Source organism: Podarcis pityusensis, assembly GCF_964106645.2.
Source record: "Podarcis pityusensis genome assembly, chromosome: 12".
In the NCBI taxonomy this organism is placed as follows: Eukaryota; Metazoa; Chordata; class Lepidosauria; order Squamata; family Lacertidae; genus Podarcis; species Podarcis pityusensis.
The window spans coordinates 23274530-23300260 of record NC_138037.1 but is presented as its reverse complement, the minus strand read 5'-3'; the positions used below and the strand labels follow the sequence as shown (position 1 = coordinate 23300260).

The 25731-nt window shown below is 43.6% G+C and overlaps 1 protein-coding gene and 1 long non-coding RNA gene across 4 annotated transcripts in view; one reads left to right on the top strand and one right to left on the bottom strand.

Moving 5' to 3' along the window:
* The window catches only part of NEBL (nebulette), a 179149-nt gene that overhangs the window by 69344 nt on the left and 84074 nt on the right, over positions 1 to 25731 (bottom strand). For all 3 annotated transcript variants that reach the window (XM_080974396.1, XM_080974405.1, XM_080974397.1), the window contains exons 3-4: positions 17995 to 18079; positions 3599 to 3706 (exon numbers count right to left, since the gene is read on the bottom strand). In XM_080974396.1, the coding sequence (XP_080830522.1) occupies positions 3599 to 3706; positions 17995 to 18079 (193 nt within the window). The remainder of the gene's footprint in view (positions 1 to 3598; positions 3707 to 17994; positions 18080 to 25731) is intronic.
* LOC308459321 lies at positions 38 to 12913 on the top strand. Its single transcript, XR_013978000.1, has 3 exons — positions 38 to 259; positions 11139 to 11302; positions 12494 to 12913. It is a non-coding gene; the product is annotated as an uncharacterized lncRNA (long non-coding RNA).

Sequence of the window (25731 nt, the reverse complement as noted above, 5' to 3'; positions counted from 1 at the left end):
TGTCATTAAAGAGAAGCAGTTAATTTATTTAATTTTCCTAGAGCAATCCATATAAGACACTGAGTTTGTGACTGCCATGACAACAGAATTCTATCAAGCCTTTGATTCTGCTTCTGTGAGAGCTTCTCTTCAAAGCATTCCCATTCCCACTGACTTCTGGAGGCATTGCTTGCTTGAAAAATTGCATCTTTCAATAGGAGGTTGGCAGGCTCTTTGCAGCATACAAATGGACACCCTCTCATGGTAAATTTCCATCTTGGTATGTCATACGCTAGCCTGCTTACCATTCATATTTTATTAGTATTTTTCTGAACAGCAGGAGACATGAAACTTGATCTCAACCATGGTTAGCATTAACATCAGTGAAAATATAACACTGATAGCTCTGAAAAGAGAAAGGAAAGGAATTTATTGGGGGGGGTAGAGAAGGAAGGAGCTTATAAACCAACCACACACTTCCCATGTCCCACAGCACTTTCTTATACATTTATACTCAGAAGCAGTTCCACTGCATTCACTGGAGCTTACTCCCAGGTAAGTGTGCTGCTAAACTATGCATTAATTATTAATTATATTTCTTTATTATTTTTGATGCACCACTCATTTGACTGGGTTTCCTCACCCACTCTGGGCAGCTTCCAGCAAAATATAAAAACACAACATCAGATATTCAAAACTACCCTATACAGAGCTGCCTTAAATGTCTTCTAAAAGTTGTAGTTATTTATCTCCTTGACATCTGATGGAAGGGTGTTCCACAGGGTAGGTGCCACTACCGAGAAGGCCCTCTACCTTGTTTCCTATAATTTCACTTTTTGCAGTGAGGGAACCGCCAGAAGGCCCTTGGAGCTGGACCTCAGTGTCTGGGCTGAATGATGGGGTTGGAGACGCTCCTTCAGGTATACAGGACTGAGGCCGTTTAGGGCTTTAAAGGTCAACATTTTTAATTGTGCTTGGAAATGTACTGGGAGCCAATGCAGTCTTTCAGGACAGATGTTATATGGTCCCATTGGCTGCTCTCAGTTACTAGTCTAGCTGCTGCATTCTGGATTAGTTGTAGTTTCCAAGTCACCTTCAAAGGTAGTAGCCCCACGTGGAGCGCATTGCAGTAATCCAAGCGGAAGATAATAAGAGCACGCACCAGCTGGCTTACCAGACACCTGTCCTGGGCACAGAATTAACCTGCAGGTGTGCATTTGTTCTGGGTTCAGTGTTATAGTCTGAACTTACAGAATGAGCTCCTCTCTCACCCTTATTTATTTCTGATCCAAGACCTCCACTATCATGCAAGAATATTTTACAAAGTGAAGCAAGCACAATATTACTGAAGCATTTAAGTAGTAAGTCAATCCTAGCAACAAATAGGAAATGTTCATGTATGAAAATTTAAATTTTATTATTTTTATCGCAGAATGTAGCCCCATTCACTTAGCTTATTTACTGAATCCAGATTCCCCTTCTCATAAAGTATTCTGGAAAGGTTATTTAAAAATAGGTACTTACAATACCAGTATGCCTTTTGCAGAACCAGTCTTTCAGAAAGCTATATGCAGTATGGGTAAGAATTAGTTATTTAAAATAATAATAATAATAATAACCCTTACCTTGTGTGGTGGATGACCCTTGCTCCGAAAAGCATGGTCAAAATTAAAGGTTCAGGAACTCAGACCAGATCAAATTTCATACAATCATTCACAGACTTTACTAAAACAAGACTCTACAAGAGAGAAAAACTCCAAATATTTACACAGATTAAAATAGCTCAGAAGGTTAAAAACAAACAAACAAAAACTAACATTCAGCTAATTAACATAAATGCTTACACTTAAATCTCAGTAGGCTGAGCAATGGAAGAAGATGCTGTCAAAAGCCCCAATAGACGCTGACCTTGCCTGGTTAGCTACCGAGAGCTCCCACCAATCCAGGTTTTATGGGAACTTAGACCATGGGCGTTCACCTCTTCCACCTAAATACCTTGTGACACCAGTCTTGAAGCCTTAAAGGGAGGCAGCTGCATGTAAGCTCATTATTTCTGAGGATCTAACCCATTCCCATAAACCAGACTTAAAGGGGCGATATCACCACACCTTCAGAACTTCACAACAACACATCCCCAAAAGCAAGATTCAAATTGTGGAATGCAAAATCATGTGAACTACAGTGGTGCCTCGCAAGACGAAATTAATTCGTTCCGCGAGTTTTTTCGTCTTGCGAGTTTTTTCTTCTTGCGAAGCACGGTTTCAATTTTTTCAAAAAAATCTTCAAAAACCTCAAAAAAGGCTACCACACCGCGTGCTATGAGTTGCTCCCCGAAGTCAAGTCGCAACTGCACCTCTTCAAGCAATGCACCCTGTATTACTGTAATGGTTTTAAGAAAAAGGAAACAAACTTGCAAGACGTTTCCGTCTTGCGAAGCAAGCCCATAGGGGAATTCGTCTCGCGAAGCGACTCAAAAAACGAAAAACTCTTTCATCTTGCGAGTTTTTCGTCTTGAGAGGCATTCGTCTTGCGAGGTACCACTGTACATGGCCAGAAGTCTTGTTTTATAGTCCTGAGCAGTATAAAGACTATTTGCTGTCAAAAGAGATGTGTTTTAATTTGTCCCAATAACCAAATGGTATGCATGCTTATCTGGGAAACAATTATTTAAAATCAACCAATTTTCTTGGCAATTTCAATCATGTTTTAGTCAATACAACTTGGCTGTGTGGTATATCTAAAGGCAGTTAAAATAAGAATTAGATGAAATAATATATTGAAGTCAATTGCAAATGCGCTATAAGGCACCATTGGCAGTTTCAGAGTTATGAGTTTTGCATACTAGATGCAAGTAAAACAAACACTGTTACAGAACACTTTGTAACAATAGCAGATAGCATGGCTGGGTGGGGGCACTTACGGAAGGACGAGGTGGAAAGGAAGGAGGTGTGGTGCAAACGCACTGGCGGGGTGCCAGATTAGCTCAGGCTTGTGCATTTTCACCATGTCCCTGCTGCCTCGCCTCTCCCATTTCTGGCAAGCAGTAGTGACTTACCTACCAGGAGGTCAAGGAAGCACTTGTGTCCACTTCTGCTCTCCAGGACAACAGGGGGAAAAAATTCCAGTGCACTCTGGAAAATTTTCAGTGCAGATTATCCTAATCTGCACAGGATTTTTTTCGAAGAAAACTCACATCACTGATTGAGCATGACCCACATTACATATTAAGCCAAGAGTTACAGACATGGCAAAGAGAAGCAAAACCATTATTATTTGTAAGTAAAGTAATTCTGCAAGATGAAGTTACCTGGAAATTTGGTTTATTGTTTTTATCCTGCACATTACATGAAAGCAGAAAGGTGCTTATTTGCAAGAAATTGTTTCTCTAAAGGAATGAATGTAAACAGTAAGTCCACCTTTAATTGGTATGGAGAGGGGAAACACACACCACCATCGTGCTACACAAAGCTTCGAACTCAAGCACAACAAACACAAAAGCATAAAACCATTCCAGTCCCCACATACATACAAACTCACACCTGGAAACATTCTATCGGATCCAACCATGCCATTTCACTTGTGCATCACGTTTCTGAACTACTATCAATGGGCCACATACGTTACTAATTTGCTCCTGAGTCCTTTTCAGTCTTTGCAGTTCTGGTGTGTCGGTTACAATGCTGAAACCTCTTCCTTTGCTTTCCTCAAAGTCACGTTTGTATTTGACCTATCAAACAGAGAAACGTTATTTTCACTATATACTATGCCACCAAATGAAGCTTTGGGTGAACAAAATGCTGCCAACACCTTAGCACATCCTACTTTCATTTAATCAACGGAACAGTTTTACCACAGGCATTCTTAGCACGCAGGGCTGGTTGATCATGAAGAAGGGCAAAATAAAAGATGGCCACATAATGCCATCTGCATACCACAAAATTCATCTAAATGTCTCTAGCTGAAGCCATTCATGATTTATTAGATACTATGGTAAAGCACAGTATTTACTTCTTCCAGTTCTCCAAACTATGCAAGATTTCAACCAATATTGGTCTGATTCAACAGCATGCATCTCGATATACACTGTCCAATGTAAGGATCTAACTGAAATCAATGGAATTTACTTTCTTATACATTAGTGATCATTGTTTCAGAGGATGAACGGCATGGGATACATGCCACTGTATGTAACTGCTTCAGGAGAAACCAGGTTTCATGTTCAGTTTAGCCACATGCCAGATGGAACTCTTAGACAGTGCAAGAAATGGTTGAAATATTTCAGAACATAAAAGAAAGCAAAAGTAAATACTATGGCCTTGTTGGCCATGGGTGTAGCCAAGGGGCAGGGAGGGGCAACTGCCCCCCCAAATCAATAAAAATACATAGCAAACTGAGGTTCTGCCCCCCCCAAAAAATACTGGCTACGCCCATGTTGTTGGCATGACTCAGTAAGCCAAACTATGGCTTGCCTGGACTGTATGATCACGTTGGCTCCCAGAGAGGTGCTTGTACCTGCTGTGCCCCTCTCCAGTCCTTTTAGCTCAATATAGTGTGGTATAGCTGCTAAACCAAGGTTTGGCTTAACATACTGTCAGGGAACTGCCATCGGAAGGAAGGGAAGTGAAAGGGCTCACACAGGTTGGGAGAGACTCAGCAGCTGAAGAGGGAACCAGTAGGGGGAGAGGAGCTGAGATGAGGGAAAGTGAGCTGGAGGGATGGCTCAGAGACACTTCCAGCGAAAACAGTGGGGAGGTTTCAGGACCTCCTGTAGGGACACCCACTCCTCGCCGGAAACTGTCACGCAGAGAGTCCAGAAGACGTGTTTCCGTTAAGGAGCTTTTATGTTGGAAGCGATTCCGAAAGCAACCACTGTCGGAATCTGCCAGCGACTGACGGAGCCATGTTTAAGGGGCTCCGTTACAGACAGAGGTTTGCAAACTTGACCAAACTCTGAGGGACTAGGATTTTACACACAAGCAGCTCATCGTCCCATCACAGCATTCCGACAGTCTTCGTGAGCAGCTTGTGCAGGAGAAGGCATCATGAGCAACCCAGCCGGAACCGGAGAAGCAGGAGCTGGAGCGGGTCCAAGCCTGGAAGAAAGGTACCGGGTGTTGGAGGTCCAGCTAGCGCTGCAGACGGCGAGGCTTGAGGAGAGGAGGGCTCAGGATGCAGACAAAAAGGGGAAAGACACCCAGCTCGTCAGAAAGGTACCAGGATTGGTGCAGAAGTTTGGGGGGGAGCCCAAAGACTATCATGGCTTTCGGACAGAGATGCAATATGCCCTCAATCTGCAGTTTGATGAATTCCCTGACGAGGAATCACGAGTGGCTTTCGTGATTGGGCATCTTGAAAAGGGGGCGAGAGACTGGGTTAGACCCCTGATGGCAGCGAATAGTGACGTCCTAAAGGACACGATGAAGTTCTTTCGCGCCATGGATCTGATGTTTTCCAGCGATATTGAACAGGGAGTGGTCCGCAGACAGTTAATGGCTTGCAAACAGGGGAGCCGATCTGTCCGTGAGTACTGGACTGAGTTCACCATGTTGATCCATAAATTGGGGTGGGATCTATCGGCGGAACCCATTCAAATGCTCTTTGAAGAAGGGCTTTCTTCGGCTGTGAAAGACGAACTTTCCCGGGCGCCCAGGGCGGAGTCTATGGACCAGCTGACCAAATCAGCGCTGACCATAGGAGCGCGCCAGGAGGCGAGAGCATTGGAGAGGCGGGAAGGGAAGGGGGAACGTTGGAAGGAGTTCCGCATTCCAGACATTCCAGAGCCAACTTTCCCGCCGGCAGAGCCGATGGAAATCGGAACAGCGCGCGCGCGCGCAGTTTCAAAGCCCAGTGAGGGGGGAAAGAAGGAGGGAAAAGGCGCCCGGAAATGCTATCTCTGCCAACAGCCAGGTCACTTTGCCAGAGTCTGCCCCCAGAGGAAGGAATGGCAAGGGATGGTAGGAGCTGTGGAGGGAAGAGAGGAAGAAATACCGAAGCAAGTAAAAGCCAACGCCTGGCTGCCACCGTCGGGGCACAGCAGCCAGGCCAAAGAGCAGTGAAAGTGCCCACGCCAGAACCTCCTAAACCCGCCCTAGTGATAGAAGTGGCGCTAGAGCTGCCAAACGGACACCCTCTAAAGATAAAGGCGCTGTTGGACTCAGGCAGCTCCTGCAATTTCATGAGCAAAGAGTTTGCAGCTGAACACCAGATACAGACGATCCCTTTAAGCAACCCCCTGCAGGTGACCACGATCGATGGCAGGGAGCTGTTGGGAGGAGAAGTCAGCTTGCAGACCGTCCCAATGATAATGAAGGTGGCAAGGCACACCGAACTGATAGCGTTTAATGTGGCCACCTTGGGAGGAGCTCCCATTATATTGGGGATGAGCTGGCTAGCGTTACATGATCCGCTGGTGGGCTGGCATCAGAGAGTGGTTTCTTTTGGTTCAGCACATTGCTTAGAACACTGCAAAGAGGGAAAGGGTTTGGCAGGGGCCCAAGCCACCCTAGCAGGGACTGAAGTAACGGAGAACGTGAAGGTACCACGACAATACGCAGATCTCCGCGACGTCTTCAGCGAAAGGGAAGCTGACCAACTACCCCCGCATAGACCCTTTGACTGTCAAATCAATTTACTCCCTGGGGCACAGCTCCCTGTAGGCAAGCTGTACGCCATGTCAGACAGAGAGATGCAGGAGCTAAGAGAGTTCATTGACAAGAACCTGAAAAGAGGGTTCATCAGAGAGTCCAGGGCGGTGGGGGGCAGCCCAGTGTTTTTTGTGGATAAAAAAAACACGAACAAGCCGAGGCTTGTGTGTGACTTCAGGGCCTTAAATGCAGTGTCAGAACCAGTGGCTTTCCCTATGCCCAGGATTGACGACATTTTGACAAGGGTCAGGAAGGGAAAGATTTTTACTAAACTGGACCTAAGGGGGGCGTACAACCTGATACGAATAAGGAAGGGGGATGAATGGAAAACCACCATGTTCACCCCTTTGGGGGGATTTGAATATTTAGTTATGCCCTTCGGCCTACAAGGAGGCTCCGCGTGCTTTCAATCGTTTATGAACCATGTCCTGGGGCCTTTGCTTTACAAGAATTGTGTGGCCTTCTTAGACGACGTGTTGGTGTATTCTGAGAATGAGGAGCAGCATGTGAGAGACGTCAGAGAAGTGTTGAGCAGGCTGCAAGCCAACCAGCTGTGGGTGAAACTGGAGAAGTGTCAGTTTCATACCAAGGAGGTGGAATTCCTGGGGTATCGCCTGTCAGACAAGGGATTGGCCATGGATCCCGGCAAGGTCCAGGCGGTGCTGGAATGGAAAACACCCAAAACAAGGAAGGATGTGCAGAGGTTCCTAGGATTTGGGAACTTCTATCGTAAGTTCATCCGAAACTTTGCCCACCTGACGGCGCCCATTACGGACTGTCTCAGCAGTAAGAAGAAGTTCGTTTGGACTGAGGAGGCGGAGCGAGCATTTGAGGAACTAAAAAGGGCCTTCGCCTCGGAACAACAACTCCTGCATGTGGATTTACAAAAACCGATGAGAGTGGAAACTGACGCATCAGACAGAGCGATTGGGGCGGTGCTTCTGCAGCCAGGGAAGGAGGAGTCAGAGTGGAGACCGTGTGCCTTTTTTTCGCGAAAGCTGAACAAATCCGAGAGGAACTACACGGTGTATGACCGAGAACTACTAGCCATTCATGAGGCGTTCCGGAGATGGAGGCACCTGCTAATTGGCGCACAACATAAGGTGCAAGTGTGCACTGACCACAAGAACCTAGAGTATTGGAGGACGGCACGAGTGCTCAACCAACGGCAAGTGAGATGGGCCCAGGAGTTCTCCAAATTTAACTTTGAGATTTGTTACGTGCCAGGCCCAGAGAACATTAGGGCGGACGCTCTCTCACGCAAACCTGAATATTTGGAGGGGGAGGGAGCACCCGAAGAGAGACATGTCATTCCAGAGGACCGCTGGGTGTGTGGGGCGGCATTGGTGGGACAAAGAGAACTGGTAGAGGAAACAGAGAATGATGAATACGCCCAGAATAAGCTCAGAGGTCTTAGGGGTGAGGGAGAGGAACCAGGGGGTTTCGAGGAAAGAAATGGAGCTTTGTATTACAAAGGGGCACTGTATATCCCTGAAGGAGACTTAAGGGGGAGGGTACTCAAGCAGTTGCACGACAGCCCCACGGCGGGGCATTTTGGACAACACAAAACCATGTGGTTGGTCACCAGGGAATTTTGGTGGCCTAAGGTGAGGGAAGATGTACGGGAGTATGTAAGAGGGTGTGAGCAATGCCAGCGAGCCAAAGGGGAGAGGCGGGCACCGGCGGGGCTATTAGAACCCTTACCAACCCCAGAACGACCTTGGGAGGCAGTGTCGATAGATTTTATGACTGATCTGCCGAAGTCCAAGGGGAAAACAGCCATCATGGTGGTGGTAGACCTACTAACAAAGATGTGCCACTTTGTAGCCTGCTCGCATGCAGTCACGGCGGAAGAGACAGCGAAGTTATTTGTAGAACACATTTTTAGGTTGCACGGGGTGCCATTGAGGGTGGTCTCAGACCGAGGAAAACAATTTACTTCCAGGTTCTGGAGGAAGCTCATGAGCTTACTGCAGGTGGAGGTCAACTTTTCGACTGCCCGGCACCCTGAAACCAACGGGCAGGCGGAAAGAGCAAACGGGGTCCTCCAGCAATACCTGAGGTGTTATGTCAATGACAGAGAGAATGACTGGGTAGAAAAGTTGGCGCTGGCGGAATTTGCCTACAACAATGCCGAGAATGTGTCCACAGGGATGAGCCCCTTCTTGGCTAATTATGGGTGTCATCCCAGGGCTTTCCCAGGGGGAGAAGGGGAGAGATGGAGCGTCCCGGCAGCCGAGCATTTTATAGAAGAAATGGAAGCAATCCATCGTCAGCTCCAACTCAACTTAGAAAGGGCGAAGGAAGAATACAAGAGGCAGGCAGACAAGAACCGAAGGGAAGGTGAAACCATAAGGGTGGGAGATAGGGTGTGGCTGTCAACCCAAGGGTTGCCGTTCAAAGGAGGTTGTAAGAAATTAAGACCCAGGAGATTGGGTCCCTTTGAGGTCATTCAACAGGTCAACCCAGTGGCTTTCAGGCTCCGGTTACCCAACCACATGAAACTGCACCCAGTATTTCACAGGTCGTTACTGTCACCGTATGAGGGGGGACGAGAAGGGATGGCCACTCGGGGACCGGTCATAGAAGAAAGGGAATGCAGCAGCCATGTGGCAGAAATCCTCGACGCCAGGTGGAAGGGGGATCAGGTGGAGTATTTGGTAGCGTGGGAAGGAGAACCGGAGTCAGAAAACACTTGGGTAATGGCAGAAGATATCAATGACGAGGTATTGATAGTAACGTTCCATCAAAGGTTCCCAAGGAAACCTCAGCCTGTGGAGAGGTTCCGGAGGGAATACTTTGGGACCACCGATGAGGAGGAGGAGTTGGAAGGATTCTCGGACTCGGAAGGGGAAGGGGAGATGGACTCTGAGGAGGAGGAGTACTTCGAGACCAGGAACCGCAACAGGTGGAGAGAAGTGTTCGGGACATCGGAAGATGAAGGAAGTTCATTCCGGGGTTTTGCCTCCTCACCGCCCGTAGAGGAGGGGGCGAGAGGGGATGAAGGGGGCCCTGGAGGGGAGGTGGATGTCAGGGAACTGCCATCAGAAGGAAGGGAAGTGAAAGGGCTCACACAGGTTGGGAGAGACTCAGCAGCTGAAGAGGGAACCAGTAGGGGGAGAGGAGCTGAGATGAGGGAAAGTGAGCTGGAGGGATGGCTCAGAGACACTTCCAGCGAAAACAGTGGGGAGGTTTCAGGACCTCCTGTAGGGACACCCACTCCTCGCCGGAAACTGTCACGCAGAGAGTCCAGAAGACGTGTTTCCGTTAAGGAGCTTTTATGTTGGAAGCGATTCCGAAAGCAACCACTGTCGGAATCTGCCAGCGACTGACGGAGCCATGTTTAAGGGGCTCCGTTACAGACAGAGGTTTGCAAACTTGACCAAACTCTGAGGGACTAGGATTTTACACACAAGCAGCTCATCGTCCCATCACACATACTGTTTAACCTAGGCTCATGGTTAAGCTCCCTCCTTCTTAGCTATGAGATAAAAGAACCAAGGAGGAGCAGAACAGCTGCAATCTCCTCCCCAGGAACCCATGACTTCATGCTAAACCATGGTTTGGAGTAGTATTTTAAGCAAATTTTAAGCAAATGTGTTTTGTATAACCCAATACTTGGAAATCCGATAAAACTCCTCTAAATGAGTTCTGTGAGCTGAAAATCTCACACCAACAGAAAACAATATTGTAAAAAATGGCACCTCCCTACTATAAAGCCCGTTTATGTTAAAGACAAAAGGTTTAAGCATTTCTGAATAATCAAAAGCAATACGTTTGCCCATAACTTGTGGCTCCGTTCATTTTTCTTGCCATTTATTACATATAAATGTAATAAAAATAACATTGTTTTATTACATTTATATACTGCCCTTCAGTTGTATATAAAGGTCCTTTCATCACAGAAAAGTTTACAGTCAACAGAAAAAAGATAACAGAATAACAAACAAAACAACAAACACCCCCCCCCACAAACACACAGTTTAAAAACACACAGATTGTTTAATTAGCCAAAGGACTAGAAGAGGAATGTTTTCACCTGGCTTGAAACATGTTTCCAGCTCTTGCTTTGCACTTGTGGTACACTGTTTGCATCAGCCTCACATATTCAGGGGGGGCACATTTTTCTTGAATTTAAATTCCACCCTTGTATGCAAAATATTTTTAACAAAATATATGCACTACAGTCACTAAGTAAACTGATTATTTAATATTTTTTTTACAAAAACCTACAGCTGCTGCAATAATCACAGAGGATAATATGATGCATCACCACCAAATGGTCAAGAAGTGGGAGGTTCTGTATCATGTAGTTAACTGGGCAAATCTCCCTGTAAATGTTTCTGTGGCCATCTGCAAGGGTTTTGTTGGATAAGAATGGGGAGGCTGTGAACATTCAATAATTAAGTGCTTGACAGTTAAAGGATAGGGTAGGTTCAAATTCTTTAAAATAGAGAAGCAACAGTAATTAATGGTTGTACAGCATTGCCTCATTTTTCTATGATTTCTGAAAAGGTCAAACAAAAATAAAGAAGTAATGATGACAAAGGTTGATGCAGCTGAAATCTATCTGGAGCGGTGTATAAAAAAACCTGATATCTGAAAAGGCCAGGATAAAGAATCTTGAAGACAGAAAATAACACTTCTTTTTACCTTGCCCATTTCCAAAATACCAAAAGGTAAGCATATAAGATGTTTATATAACTCAAGGCTTTGAACCCATACAGTCATTTAGTGTTACACGTACAAGCCTTGAACTTCCCCATCTCCTGCTACTGCACATCTACAAGGAAGACACTGGAAGCTTTCATTTATGTTGTCAGTTAACCATGGTTTATTGTGATGTATCTGGAACGGTGGTTAATATTAACTATGGCTTAAGGCAGGCTGGGGAACCTCCAGCCTGTGGGCCAATATTAGCCTGCCAGAGAGTCCAATTTAGCTTGCCAGGCTGTTTTCTTCAAACCACAGCCATTGGCTCATCAGATTGACAGGGCAACCCTAAGCATGTTTATTTACTCATTAGAGAGTACGCTTAGGACTGCAGCCAAAGGCAGCCCACAGTGCCAAAGTGGAGCAAACTGAGCATCTTTAGTTTGAGCAAAAAAAGAAATAAAGATTTCTTTTTAGTTGTAACCTTGTATTGTGTTATATTGTTCTGTTATGGGAAACAAAAAAGGTAACCCCTGCTCATGCAGCTGAATATAAAATGAAGGGGAATGGTGGACAAAGCATTTTATTCAAAAAAAGAAGCGTTTCAATGAACTATACTACTAGAGACACCTAATGTATGTATGCATGTATCTTCATTTCATCATTGCCTAGGAGCGCATGTGCGTGCATACACACACACTAGTTTATTAAAGGAAAGGGAAATGGTGTGCATTAAGGATTCAGGAATTAAGAACACAAACTTCCATAAGCTATACCTGGAAGGAAAGAAACAGAATGACAATATAGGGCATAGGCAAGCTAGGATTTTCATACTTTCTCCTGCATTCCAGTGTTATTTTGGATAGCCTATTTACAAACAGTTTGCCTTTTATCTGGTCTCCCTCTCTCGTCACAAACGTCCATGGATAGGAGATAACATATCTGGCACTAGTGACAGACCAGGTGGCATCACTCTCTGTCAACCATCTGCTCTCAGTTTGCTCTTGGTCAAGAATACCAATACCAAATGACATTGAAACTGCTATGAATCCATTTTTTAAAAAATTAAAATGTAAAATGCAAATACAGCCATAAAAAAAGAAAAGAAAGTAGGAACATGGGACCAGTGACAAGACAGAAGATGGCCCTTTGTTATAGTTGTGAGATTGAAGCAGAAAACACTCTCTAGTTTGGTATTTAACAACTTTGTGTTATAGGCATGAAGGACTGTGATTTCTGAATAGTGTTCATGCAACCAAGAAAGCAAGAAAGAGCGAAGTTTACATCAAATGTTCTTTCTAAGCAACAATTCTTATTGTCACACGTGAAACACTCAAGCATCGTGTCTGATTCAGATAACTGAAAAGATAGCAGTATATCGCTTCAAACGCGAGGTCAGTACATATGTCTTCATCTAAAATAGCCTGAGCAAGCTAATGGCAGTGTCTGACATTGTCCACCTGCAAACCTTCAGTTCAAATTGCCTAGAAGTGAAAGACGAAGAGAATGAACATTTTTTAAGGGAGTCTTGAATAAAGCTAAGCTGCTCTGTGTCTTATCAGTGCCTGGAATGGGGAGCACATGAATGTCACCATGAGTTCCATGGTTGAAGATAGACAGGGTAAAAAAATGTCCTAAATAAATACTCCTTGCATAGAGAGGAAACACTTTACCTCACTGTGGCACTGGCCGCATTTGGGCATTCATCGTCAGCTTCAGGCAAGTGCCACAAGCCACATGCTCCTCCCTCACCACTTCCCTCCTCCCATTGCATGCGGCTTCAGGTCAAATATCCTGGCTTGAATTAAGCCAGAGTTCCCTGCTATGTCTGAACTAGGTGGATTAATGTCAGAATATTCTACAGAATTGGATAAATTAGAATAAGCTATTGCACATTAGCTTGAAATACACTTCCATTGCATTGTGTGGAAGCACAGCCTTCTATTCCACAACACATGGCTTTAATCTGAAGCATAATAAAGGGCTGAGATTAATGGTATGCATGAATGGAATACAGGAAGCATAAAACACAATTCTTCTGTTTCCACATTTGATTAGCATCGGAAAGGAAGGAACCCCAATCCTATTTCTACCTGAATTACCCAGCAAAGGGACTGGTTTTGAAGTGTTACGGGGTTTCCCTGAAAATATAGGGAAGAATCATTTTGTTTCTGAGATAGTTTTAAAATTTGCCCTCTAGTAGGCAGTTGCATACTTTCCCTGTATCAAGCTTAGTTAGTTTTATTTTCATGTTTTAAACGTTCAGGTAAACCAAATTATGCATCTTGTAGGCGGATTTTTTAAAAGCGAGTTACTTCAGCCTCTCAAAATATACAGGAAGTTGTTTGTGTATTCAGACAGTGCTGGTCAGGATACTAAAAACTCTACTAGAGCTAAACATCTGCAATAAATGTTCATCATTTCAAAACGAACTAAACACGACAGAACAAAAAATCAATAGCTTTTCAAATCAAGCATTTCACAATCAGTTCCAATTAAGCTTCACGCTGCAGCGTAGAATATATTTACCTGACATGCTCCTTTGTTGTTTTGAGCCATGCTTCAGGCAAATTAAGCACTACAAAATTAGGAAGTCTCACCAGAAATCAATGTTTGTCATTTAATATTAATGACATTCAGGTGTCCTGACTTAAATTTTTTTTTTTTGAAAATCAGCTTTTTTGAAAATCATACCAAATTTCAAGTTATAAAAATATGGACTTCTTTAGTAACTAAATATTTTAAAAGCCTAGAGGAAGTCAGAACCTAAATGAGAAACAACAAAGCAAAAGTTTGACAGACACACAACCTTCAGAGAGGGTGGAGGGGCAAAAATTGTTTAATAGAGAGGAGGGCCATAGCTCAGTGATAGAGCATTCGCTTGAATGGAGGGGGGCCCATGTTTAATCCCTGGCATCTCCAGGTAGAAATGGGAGAGACCCTGGTCTGAAATCCTGGATAGCTGCTGCCTTTCAGTGTAGACAACACTGAACTAGACGGAACAATGGTCAGACTCAATATAAGGAAGCTTCCTGTGTTATGAGAACACCGCTTATTGAACCAAGATAAGACAAATTTTCCTCCATCAAGCAGGCAAGAAGAATTTAATTAGAAAGCTAGCTACTGAACCTGACAAATGTTAGGACTGCACACTTACATGGAAATAAGCCTCACTGAACTCAGGTTGGACAAACTGAATAGAGTTCTTGATTGCACAGGGCTACACACACATAAGAGCCCCTTTTGTAAATTCATCTGAACATGTGAATGACGGGTGTGTGGTCAAAGGAATGTTGTGCATCTATATCAGGGGCTGGCTGGTACAGTCTCACTCCCCCTTACACACACTGAGAATTGTTGGGAAAGGGCAGTCATCCTTCATATAATTTTCTAGGACAATGTTCGATTCAGTTGTGCCGTTTTGTTCCTGCCACTTAAGATATTTGTAGCACTTCATACCTTTACCGTTTTTTGTTGTCAGTAACACCACCTTGGTTCATACCTCACCGTTTTCAAATATAGTTAAAATTGCACATAACACCTGAATATTTTGACTAACATTGACAACACCACTAGTGCAGATTAAATGCTGGTATTTTTTAAATTAATTGTAGATTTGGAAGGGGGCTCAGAGGGTTGTCTAGTCCAACCCCCTGCAACGCCGGAATCTCAGCTGAAGTATCCATGGCAGATGAACATCCACCCTCTGCTTAAAAACCTTCAGTGAAGCAGTTTTGCTGCAGGTATAGCTCTGTACGTTCTCAGGCAGGAAGACGACATGGCACAGGAATTGTAGGTCACTGCAGCAGTTCCCTCATCATCCATGTCTCTTGGTCCTACGTACACTGAAACAGCACTCTGGGTTCCCCCCTCAAACTCCTCCACTAAACAACCACTAATTCATCATCTGTAATTGACCAAACTTATTAATTGTTTCTTATTTTCCACTATTCCCTACTCTGAGTAAAACTCAGCTGAATACCATCCTGTGCCTCATTAAGATAATATTCTCTGCAAGGCTAAAAAAGGAACACTACAAAAGATGATTTAGATAGATTACCGCACATAAACTTATTTCGCTGCCTTTAGTGAACATATGAAAGTTCTCGAACATCTGTGTGCCATCTTTTCCTCTGCTTTGCTCGAATTCCTTATAAAACAAAACAAAACAAAACCTTTCACTAGGATGCAACTAGTATTAATGAGGAGTTGCATCCTAGTCAAAGGAATAAGCAACTCAGGCTGTACTTTGAGATTTACAGGACTTGATCAAAGAGTAATGCAGATGTGAAATTTAGATTGTGTTAGGCAATGAAGCACTTTCTGCATGATGCATAAAATGCAGTAAATTATTTATGAGCCTAGTACAACAAATCATTAAAAATTAAACTGTAACTGACGCTATAGGTGAAATAATTGAATAAACAAGTAAACACTTCATTTGCTATTATTTATGAAGTCAGGAGGATATGAATTCTTCGATGCATACATGTGGTGCAATTTAGTCCACTGCAGGCACATGCGGATTCCTGGGGGCTCAGCATAGTTCTGCTCCCCGATCTCACTGGTGCATTCTTCTGCATATGCATACAAATATGCAGGCAGGCAGCAGTTGGGAGCCATTAAGACTTCTTCTTTGGCGATCACTCGTAGCCGGGTAAGATTGTCTTCCATAAACACGGTTTTAACAATGAGTCCGTAAGTGACTGTGGAGGTGAATTCTGGATCCACACGTACTTCCACAGTGGGTACATTGGTTTCCAGGCAGGAGTTGATCACGGTGTGGATTTGCCAAGCATGCCTTCCTCTTAGCAGGTTTCTCCCTCCCTGAGTTTGAGTGTCTTCAAAGCCCATGACACCTTTGGTAAAGGCTGTTCTCCAACTGGAATTCTCACAGGCCAATGTTTCCCAGTTGTCAGTGTTTATACTACATTTTTGTAGATTTGCCTTGAGACAGTCTTTAAACCTCTTTTGTTGGCCACCAGCATTATGCTTTCCATTTTTAAGTTCGGAATAGAGTAGTTGCTTTGGAAGACGATCTTCAAGCATCCGCACAACATGACCAGTCCAACGAAGTTGATGTTGAAGAATCATTGCTTCAACACTGGTGATCTTTGCTTCTGCCAGCACACTGATATTAGTTTGCCTGTCTTCCCAAGTGATGTGTAGATTTTTTCAGAGACACCATTGATGGAATCTTTCGAGGAGTTGGAGATGGCGTTTATAAGTGGTCCATGTTTCACAAGCATACAGTAAGGTTGATAGTACAATAGCTTTGTAAACAAGCATTTTGGTTTCCCTGCAAATGTCCCGGTCCTCAAACACTCTGCACTTCAATCGGGAGAAAGCCGCACTCGCAGAGCTCAGGCGATGCTGGATTTCGGCATCAATGTTGGCCCTTGTGTAAAGATAACTGCCTAGGTAGGAGAAGTGATCGACATTTTCCTATGTTACACCATTGAGTTGAATTTGTGGCACTGCAGAAGGGTTATTTTGTACTTGTTGGTTCAGCACTTTGGCTTTTTGGATGTTGAGTGATAGGCCAAGCTTTTCTTGGCCTATCTAAGCTTCTGCAAAGATATTTAGGATGGTTCGGAGGTCATCCTCTGAGCGTGCGGACACTACGTTGTCATCAGCATACTGAAGCTCTATAATGGAAGTTACGGTAACCTTACTCTTTGCCATTAAGGCAACCTTTGCCCAGCTGTTGTTCTCCACAGTTACCATGGCTGTGCTGGCTGCAACTGACGGGAATTGTATTTCCAAACATCTGGAGGGCCCGAGGTTAGGAAAGGCTGAATTAGAGTGAACAGAAGGCCTTCCCCTCTTCACTTGGTGCAAGTTACTTGCACTCTTGAGCATGAGTAACTTTTATCAAGGCAAGCTGTTTTAATGAAGTGTAGCAAGTGCCCACTTTGGCCACACATTCACAATGTAGCATGTGAACTAAATGATCACAGATTTAGGCAGACCATGATTCTCCTGATCAGGGCAGCACTCTTCATTAGGCCAAAAGCAGTTTGATCGTTTTAGTAGGACTTCAAGAAAGCCAAATATTAATGTTTCGCCATACTCCAAATTCTACAGGGAGCTACCACTGAGAAGGCTCTGTCATGCATCACCATCAGCAAGGCAACCAGGTGACCCACAACCAGGCAACCTCCTGCTGATCATTGGAGAAGGTGCTTCTCCCTCTTCCTTCCCATGACACCCCACCAAGAGTGCAATCAGTGGGGCCAACAAGGGTCAGCAGCAGGAAAGGGTGCTCCACCCAAGAGATGACTGCCTCAACCAAGTAAGGTCCTAGCATCCCTCCTCAGGTGGAAAGGCCACTCTTCCCAGGAACTGGAACACCTGCCACTGGCGCAAGTAAAATGGCACCTTAATTACTCATAGGCAGCTATGAGCAGGACCCTCCTCAGCTTGGACCTACCCCAAGTAGTCAAACAGTGTTTCCATTATCAAAACAACAACAAAATGGGTATCACAAATAATTGAATAGAGCTCCACCCCCCAGTAAATTCAAATTTTTATTGCTCACACGAATATGTGTGTCTTTCTTGGAACATCAAAATTCCATGTGTGAGAGGAAAAACAGCAATGTGTGTTGTTTGAACTAACCTTTGGTGCTCACACCATTGCGCCTTTATTTTAGAATAATGGATCCCAATTGCTAAGAACAAGGTTCACCACACAGACAAAAGAATTCACAGCTTACCTGACTTTGCAATTCACTTTGTTGTTTCAATCGAAGGTTTTCGGGTGTGTCTGCCACTGTAGTAAAGGACTGCTTTGGGTAGTGTCTGGAAGAAGAAGAAAAATAGTAATGAAATTACTTTGGAAGTAAGTATGTTTGGTGCTGGACTTATGCACAAACAAAGTAAGCTACAGCTTAAGGCCGCAGATTATGACAGTCCTCTTTTTAAAAAAAAAACAACAACCACTAAATTTGAAGTTTTACATAACTGGTTAAAAAATAAATAGGTTTATTGCAAGATATATGTTTTAGTTAGGTTTTTAGTTGCATCCTCACCTATGTATATATGCAAATATAAAACTACTTTTTCACTGTCCTTTCCATTAGAATCATACACATTTTGGAGGTAATACTATGGGGCCTATTAAAATTGACATGGCTAAGGGCCCCAGCATGTCTGTTCTGAGCACTGTGTTATCAGCTGTGCTTCAGTCTCAAGCGGACTTGCAAACTGAAGTTTCCTTTCCTCGAATTGCAACTTGCCTCCAGTGGTCTCTAAACAGAGGACTGCAGGGATGCAGGCTGCTGTGCAGCAGCCTATGATATAGAGCAAATTGTGTATCTTTGCATGAGGAAGGGACTCCAGAATTCTCAGTTCTTGCAAAGAACACTGCAGCACAAGAGAAAGGAACAGCTAGGGTTGGCCCATATCTTCAAAAATAAAATATTTATGACTCTTTAGATCTTAGTGTGGTTATTCTTCATTTTCAAACTTGTACAGAACATGAGATGCCTTCGTTTAAAAACATGCCCCTTCTTCAGAATACTGATGCAGCAACAATACAATATACACACTTCTTCACTGTGGAATCTATGGATTGTTGCCAGAGGTCCAGGGCTTGAAGAAGAAATCTCCAACATAACAGTTGCTCAGCCCTTGGGCTTCTCTGGGGAAGCGAGTGGTAAAGGGACAGACCTTCCAGTCAAACAAACTGATTCAGGTTCTATAACAGCTTAGACATCTTGAGATTAGAGGAGAGCTATGCTATCGGGCGGGGGGGGGGGAGATTTAAAGGCAGCTTTTTCTCACTGCAAGCTGACTATGGCAACCCACTGAGTACTGGTTGGCATGCAGCAATCCTGGCAAGGACAGTTGCTCCAAGTAAAAATGCTGCAGGTTAATCAGTAGGAAGTTGTCTGTTCAGGTTTTTCTATCCAGGCAACCTTTGTGAGTCTCCCACTAAAATGCCCACCACTCTTCAGTTGCTACCCACTCCTGTTTCTAGTTTCTTGCTTTCACCAAGTTCTGGCCATTCTATCTGCCTTGGTGCCTCTTGGCACCATCCTCCCCTTTGTTTACCCGTTTCTTGTGAATCTGCCTTTGACAGGTGATGACCCTTATTTCCTGCTGCTGGAGTAATCTCATGAGCTACAGCCTAAATTCTGGATCTTGGTTCTGCTCATAGGTGTGCTTTTTGGCTTGACAACGAAACACTGATTAACTGCCCTGAGCCTTGGCTTGCTTACTAGTTTTGTTTCCAGGACTGAGCAAGCAAAATGCTCAAACCATAATTTTGTAAATATGCAACAACCATTACGAAACCACCAGTTAAGCCTCCAGTAAACTCATTCAAGGGAAAATGAACCTGAATACATGCTGCCCCCCTGGGTTCTTGCTACTCAGAGAATTTGAACACGGGTGACTTGTTTTCAAAAGCATGCAAGCACATGTTATAGCAGGCAACATTTTAGAAGAATATCTCTCTCACACACACCAAAAAAACCCATGGAATATCTCCACCTGTGCACTCTTCCTCCAGGTTCTTGCATTACTATTATCCATTATATATATATTTTCTGCCTACTTAATTTGGGACTTCTGAATCAGTTAAAATGTTAATTCAGCCTTCCCCAACCTGGTATTCTTCAGATGTTTAGGACTACAACTCCCATTAGCGTCAGCCAGCACAGATGTACTGACTAGGGCTGATGGGAGTTGTAGTCTAAACAGCTGGAAGGCACCAACTTGGGAAAGGCTGGGCTAACTGATGAATCAGGTAACGGTTGCAGCCATAATATGCACCCATAGGATTTTACTCCAGGAGCTAACTAACTGTTGAATCTTAAAGTATCTCTCAAGATATGAATGAGCAGGGGGTAGCGTGGGGGTAGGGGTGTTGTTCATGAAAGGATGAGTGGATATGCTAGAAAACAGACACAATCATGTAAATCGGGGGCGGGGCAGAGAGAGACAGAAGCAAATATGTACAAAGTTAAAGGAGATCAGTACCGTTCCCATAAGCTTTTAAACCCAGGGTTTACTTGCTCACATAGCTAGTGCCATCTGAATGAGGATAAAAACCTACTAGGGTTTGGCTTGTGCTACCTAGAACGGTTGCTACATGGTATGAACGATGTGGTTTGGGGCAAGTAACCTTTCATTCCTGGTGAGCACACAGGTCACAAAGTTTCACTATCTTGATCACCACCTCATTTTGCATACAGACTGAGCGACCCCTATTGAGCAGTATACAAAGGGTTCCTGGCATTACGCAGGCCCTCCACCTCCCCCAAAGGTCAACACTATTAGTGCCAGTAGTGTCAGCGTATTGGCTTACATAAGTGGAAAATATACTCAGCAAAAGATGTGCTACAAAGAACAGCAACCTACTCAGCATCTCTTCCTCAGTTTTAAACAATATGCCTGTCACACATTAAATGTTAAATACTGAGTCATGTTCTGGTTGTACAGCATCACACATTCAGAAACGTGTGAACTGACAGTTCTTATAGGTTCCCCACTCCCACCTGCTCACAGTTCTTTTCTGAATTACCTATATTAAAAAATGAAACAAAACAGTTTGCCACACATACTTGTTTGTTGAAGCAAGAGCACTGTCAGGGCTTTATTTATAAATCTTCTCAGGATCTTAAGCTCCAGTCGGAAAGAACAGAGACTCAATTTGCTAATGTAAAAGCTGTATGACATTTAGGTGTCAAGTTTTGTGTTGTTTTTTTCCTCCCTTTTTGCCTCCTGGCATCCCAATTAGTCATCACATATTTGTTGCAAGCAAACAAATTCAACCTCACATCAATGTACGCGCTGCGGTACAGTGTCCCTGTAGAATAATTGGAGCATTATTTACTACAGACAAATGTGAAAGTTCCATGCTGTCTATAGTTCAACTACTGGAAATAATCTAGTGATGTAACACAAACAGAAATGGTACAGTGGTGGTCAGCCTGGATAGCTCAGATAGTTAGAGTGTGGTGTTGATAACACCAAGGTTGCAGGTTCGATCCCCTCATGAGACAGCTGCATAGTCCTTCATTGCAAGGGGTTGGGCTAGATGATCCTTGGGTCCCTTCCAACTCTACAGTTCTATGACCCAGCCACATTTTGTGTCTGCCTTACAATGCAAAGGGCACATCCAAAATTCCAATACTGGAAGAGACAAAAGCATGGCTTCTCTCATCCAACAGCCACAGACTGCCACTAAAACTGTACCTAGGGAGAAAGAGATAGGGACCCAGCTTTTTTCAGGATGGTGCACTGACTGAAAAACAATAAAAGGAACATCATTTGATGTTCTGGCTCCTAGTCCTATGAAGGCAGATGAAATAGGTAAAGAAGATGTCTGTTAGGAACTTATGCTTTCCCAACTCTCTGCATGCACCATGAGGTAACATGCAACATGGCTGATATACATGTACATCCAATTTCTGCAGTTTTCCCTCCTCAACTTTATGAAAAGGTAGAATCTGGTATTTCAAAGAAATCAATTTTGAAAAACTGGAACGAAAACAGTGGCAGTCCTCAAACTATGTTCGACTCAGCCACTTCATAAATTATGCAAGTACATGTAAATGTTTTTATAAGATTTGGAAGCCACACAAAAGCTGGCTTCTGGTCGGGGAGGCAACACTTAGATGATTTCTGAATATTATAGGAACTAATATGCAGGCAAATGTAACAAATGAAGCAATCCTCCGGAAAACAACTGCAAAGAGAAAAACCCATGTCCTTCACTACTTGTTAGTCAAGAGTGTTGAGAGTATTAAATGCTTATTTGGCCTTACAATAACAGTGCATAGCAGGAAGACATTCAACCAAATATATGGGAAAACTCCCTAAGAACACAGCAAATCAAAACAGATGCAACCTCAGTCAAGTTGATGCCACTCTGACTGGTTATTAAGCAGCATCTCCATACACACCCTCTTGGGTACTTGACTAACACTGAGAACAGAATTAACTCTTAAATTGCAAACTGAACCATCTCTGCTGTTGCACTTCCAAAATGCCCTACTACAGTGGTTTTCAACCAGTGTCCCATGGTACCCTGGGGTGCCTTGAATGATGGTCAGGGGTGCCGTGGGCAACACTGGCCTCTGTCCCTCATTCCTTCCCTACCTTCCTCTGATGCCCTCTCACGTCTCTGCCTCTCTTGCACAGCTGTTTATTGCAGCAGCTCTGGCTGCAAGCTCCCCAGGTAAATGGTGGCTCTGGGGCTGATCAGGGGGTGCTTCCCAGGCCCCTGTGGGGCAGTGTGAAAAGGCACTTCTCTTTGGGGTGGGGGGGCAGCTCAGACACCAGGAGCAGTAGTTGCAGCTGCCCAAAGGACTCCCAAGGAGAGTGGAGCAGAGAGGAGGCTGAGGGAACACTCCACAAGGGAGGATGTTCAAAAAGGGGTGAGTGGCTGCTGGCTCTGCAGGCAACGGGTGACATAACTGGGCACCTGAGCCCCACAGGGGTGCTGCAGAAAGAATATAGTTTGTCAAGGGAGCTGTGGACTCCAAAAGGTTGAAAACCTCTGCCCTACTATATTATGCCCTAGCTTTGCAAGGGAAGAGCTTGGGCAGTTTTTATTTTTCTGTGTGCTGGACATGAAGCTCTCTTTAAAGTTAGAATTTCTCTTTGAAGTTCAACTGATGTGCTTTCTGCTGTGTACTCTGCTCTTTGAAGTTCACCATCAAAATATTTCTGATAGTAGAAAATTTGTAAGATGAGTTTTGAAACAAGAGGATGCTGTGTACACAATGCTAGACAACTAGCAGCAAATAATTAGCATCTAACCCTTGTTTAATTAGACTGAGAATAAGCAGGATGAGAGGGTGGTTATAATTCTGCAGAATTAAATAAACAAATACACCTCTCTCCCTTTTTCAGAAGCAGAATATGCAGACACTGTGTTAAAATTGAGGCTACTTTTTGTAGTGACAGAGCAAATGAAAGGTTGCAAAGCAAGCCCACTCTATTTTTTTTAAAAAAAGAGTCAGCACTGGATGCAATAGAAATAGTTATCTTGTTTGCTTTTACTTATATGCTAAAATTGAAATGTTGCAACTATATATTCATAAAAAAGAAAGTTGATTATTCTTGCTTTTTGTGTTTTCAGTAAAACAATAGGGAAGAAGAGGGAAGAAGAAAAAAACCTCCTCAAACACTGTTAAAAAACAAGAACAATACATAGAAGCTGAAGTCGCATTAGCAGTAGCAGAATTTGTTGTTGTTTGTGGGAGGTGGTAGCAGCGGGGGGAGCAGGAAGAGGCCAGATAAAGGCAGCAAGAAGCAGGGGGAAATGAAAAGAAATAATTTCCCACCTACTTTCATCTTTTGTGATTTTTCTCTGTATCCTATATTTAATAAAATATGTAAACCACTAAACATGGTGCTTTTAAAACAGTATTTCAATTAAAAAATACTGCCTAATTCCATAGCACAGCATCTCATAAGACTGGTTCATCCACAAGTTGTTGTCATACATAATGTTTCTTGCAAGAGAGACAAGACTTCATGTTTGCCCAAAAACGTGAATGCAGACATCAGTGTTACTATGGACTACATTCCCTCACTTCACTGTATGGAGCAATTACAAGGGTTCTGGTAGTGGTGGTGTGCTTTCGTGTGTACACATATGTAAGCAGCTTACGAAAGTGGTTTTACTCACTATCCTCACCTGAAGGCCCATGTTTTGTGTGCTTGTCATTTCAGAATAGGATTGTCTAATCCTGCTGGTTATGTCATCCACAGAAGTGTCTTTCCTTGATTTTCTTTGAAGAGGGGAGGTTACATTTTCATAGCTAACAGACATCGTGTTGTTTTAATAATTCACATTTGATATGCTATTTCTAAAGGAATACCTAATCTGCAATTTATAAACCACAACTGTTATGCTGATAAAGAGCAGCCTGTGAGTGGATACAATTCTGGTTTGTTTTTCTAAATTAGCAATGTAAACCAGATTGTGCTATTTTGAGGCAAACTTTGATGCCATTCAATTGAGTTTAACAACCATTGTCCAATGCATCCTTTACGTCACATCATTCCAGCACATTCTGAGGGGGAGGGACATGGCCCCTGCAGCTGCTTGCAACTTTTTTGTGTGATGGGCACCTTTTTCAACAGGATGGCCTAGAGTAATGCAACATCCAGTTCATCTAGAAAAGAATATGCAGCCACAAGAAACAGTCACATAAACCTGTTCTGCTGCCACCACCAAATTGCATTTTTAAAAATGGGGTAAAGAACACAAATGTGAGTGATGAAGTGAATAAACAACCAACAAAAATAATTGAAGTATGTTCGATTAAATGGACAGAATAGCAGCACACAAAGAACTGTTGCACATCTCTAAGAGGATAGAAAGTAAAAAGGGGAAGAAGAATAGGCATTTAGTTCAATGACTTTAACTGTGTGTTTGAATCAATGGTTGAGTTTCTCCACATCTCTTTTTAAATTGCTTAATTTACCAAAAGAAGACATACAGGGCCAGCCCTACCATTAGGCAGAGTGAAGCAGCTACAGTTGCTGCTGGGGATGAGGAGCAGCGGTGGCAGAACACAGAGACACTCAAAATCACCTTCTGCAGCTTTGAAAGTGACAATTTTCAGTGGTCCCAATCTGGATCAGAACCGCATAACTGCTGGCTTGGGGTTGGGGTGTTTTTAATAAGACCATGTACAGAATTCAGATACACCTTTAGAATAGCATCTGGTCTGAGGCAGGAAGCTTCCTCACACCACTGGTCCATCTATTACCAACACGGACCAGCAGTGGCTCTCCAAGGCTTCAAGCAGGAGTCCTTCCCATCCCTACCTAGAGATACCACAGACTCAACCTGGGACGTTCTGCATGCAAAGCATGTGCCCTACCACTGAGCTACGGCTGACCCTTATTCTTAGTGACAGTAAAATAGGATGGTGAGGGGACTGTGCCAAAAGCTTCATAGAAAATATTGATGCGGAAGGTGTCCCCAAGCTTCACAGAACTGAAACATGCTACCCCTAAGATTGTCTCAAAGTTTGGAGCTTGGCCCTCTGCCCATAGTGTTCATTATAGACAATAAAATGTGTAGCAGTATATCTTTTCGGTACATGTACTAGTCAAACTCCTGCTGTGCTCAACACAAAGGAAAGTTTACCAAATGAGAAACACAGTTGCTTTAAAAGGGTGTGCACCCACTTTCTAAACTAGCAGTAGACTGTTCTAGAGAGTGATGATGGTCTTCTGGAAGTTTCAGAGAGCTCAGTTCAGCCAGCTGACATTCCCAGACTGGCACTAATGCCAACGCTCCATTAAATTGTATTCTCATAAAACCTTTCAAAAGGTCACCTTGCAAGTTCCCGCAATAAGCCTGTGGCTGGGAAGAGTTGCTTTTACATTAAGAACTCCTGAGCACTTGTAATGGAGTCCATAAACTCCAGCTACCAAGTTTTATTATTTATTTTCTATTTATTTGATTAGCTGTGTCATAC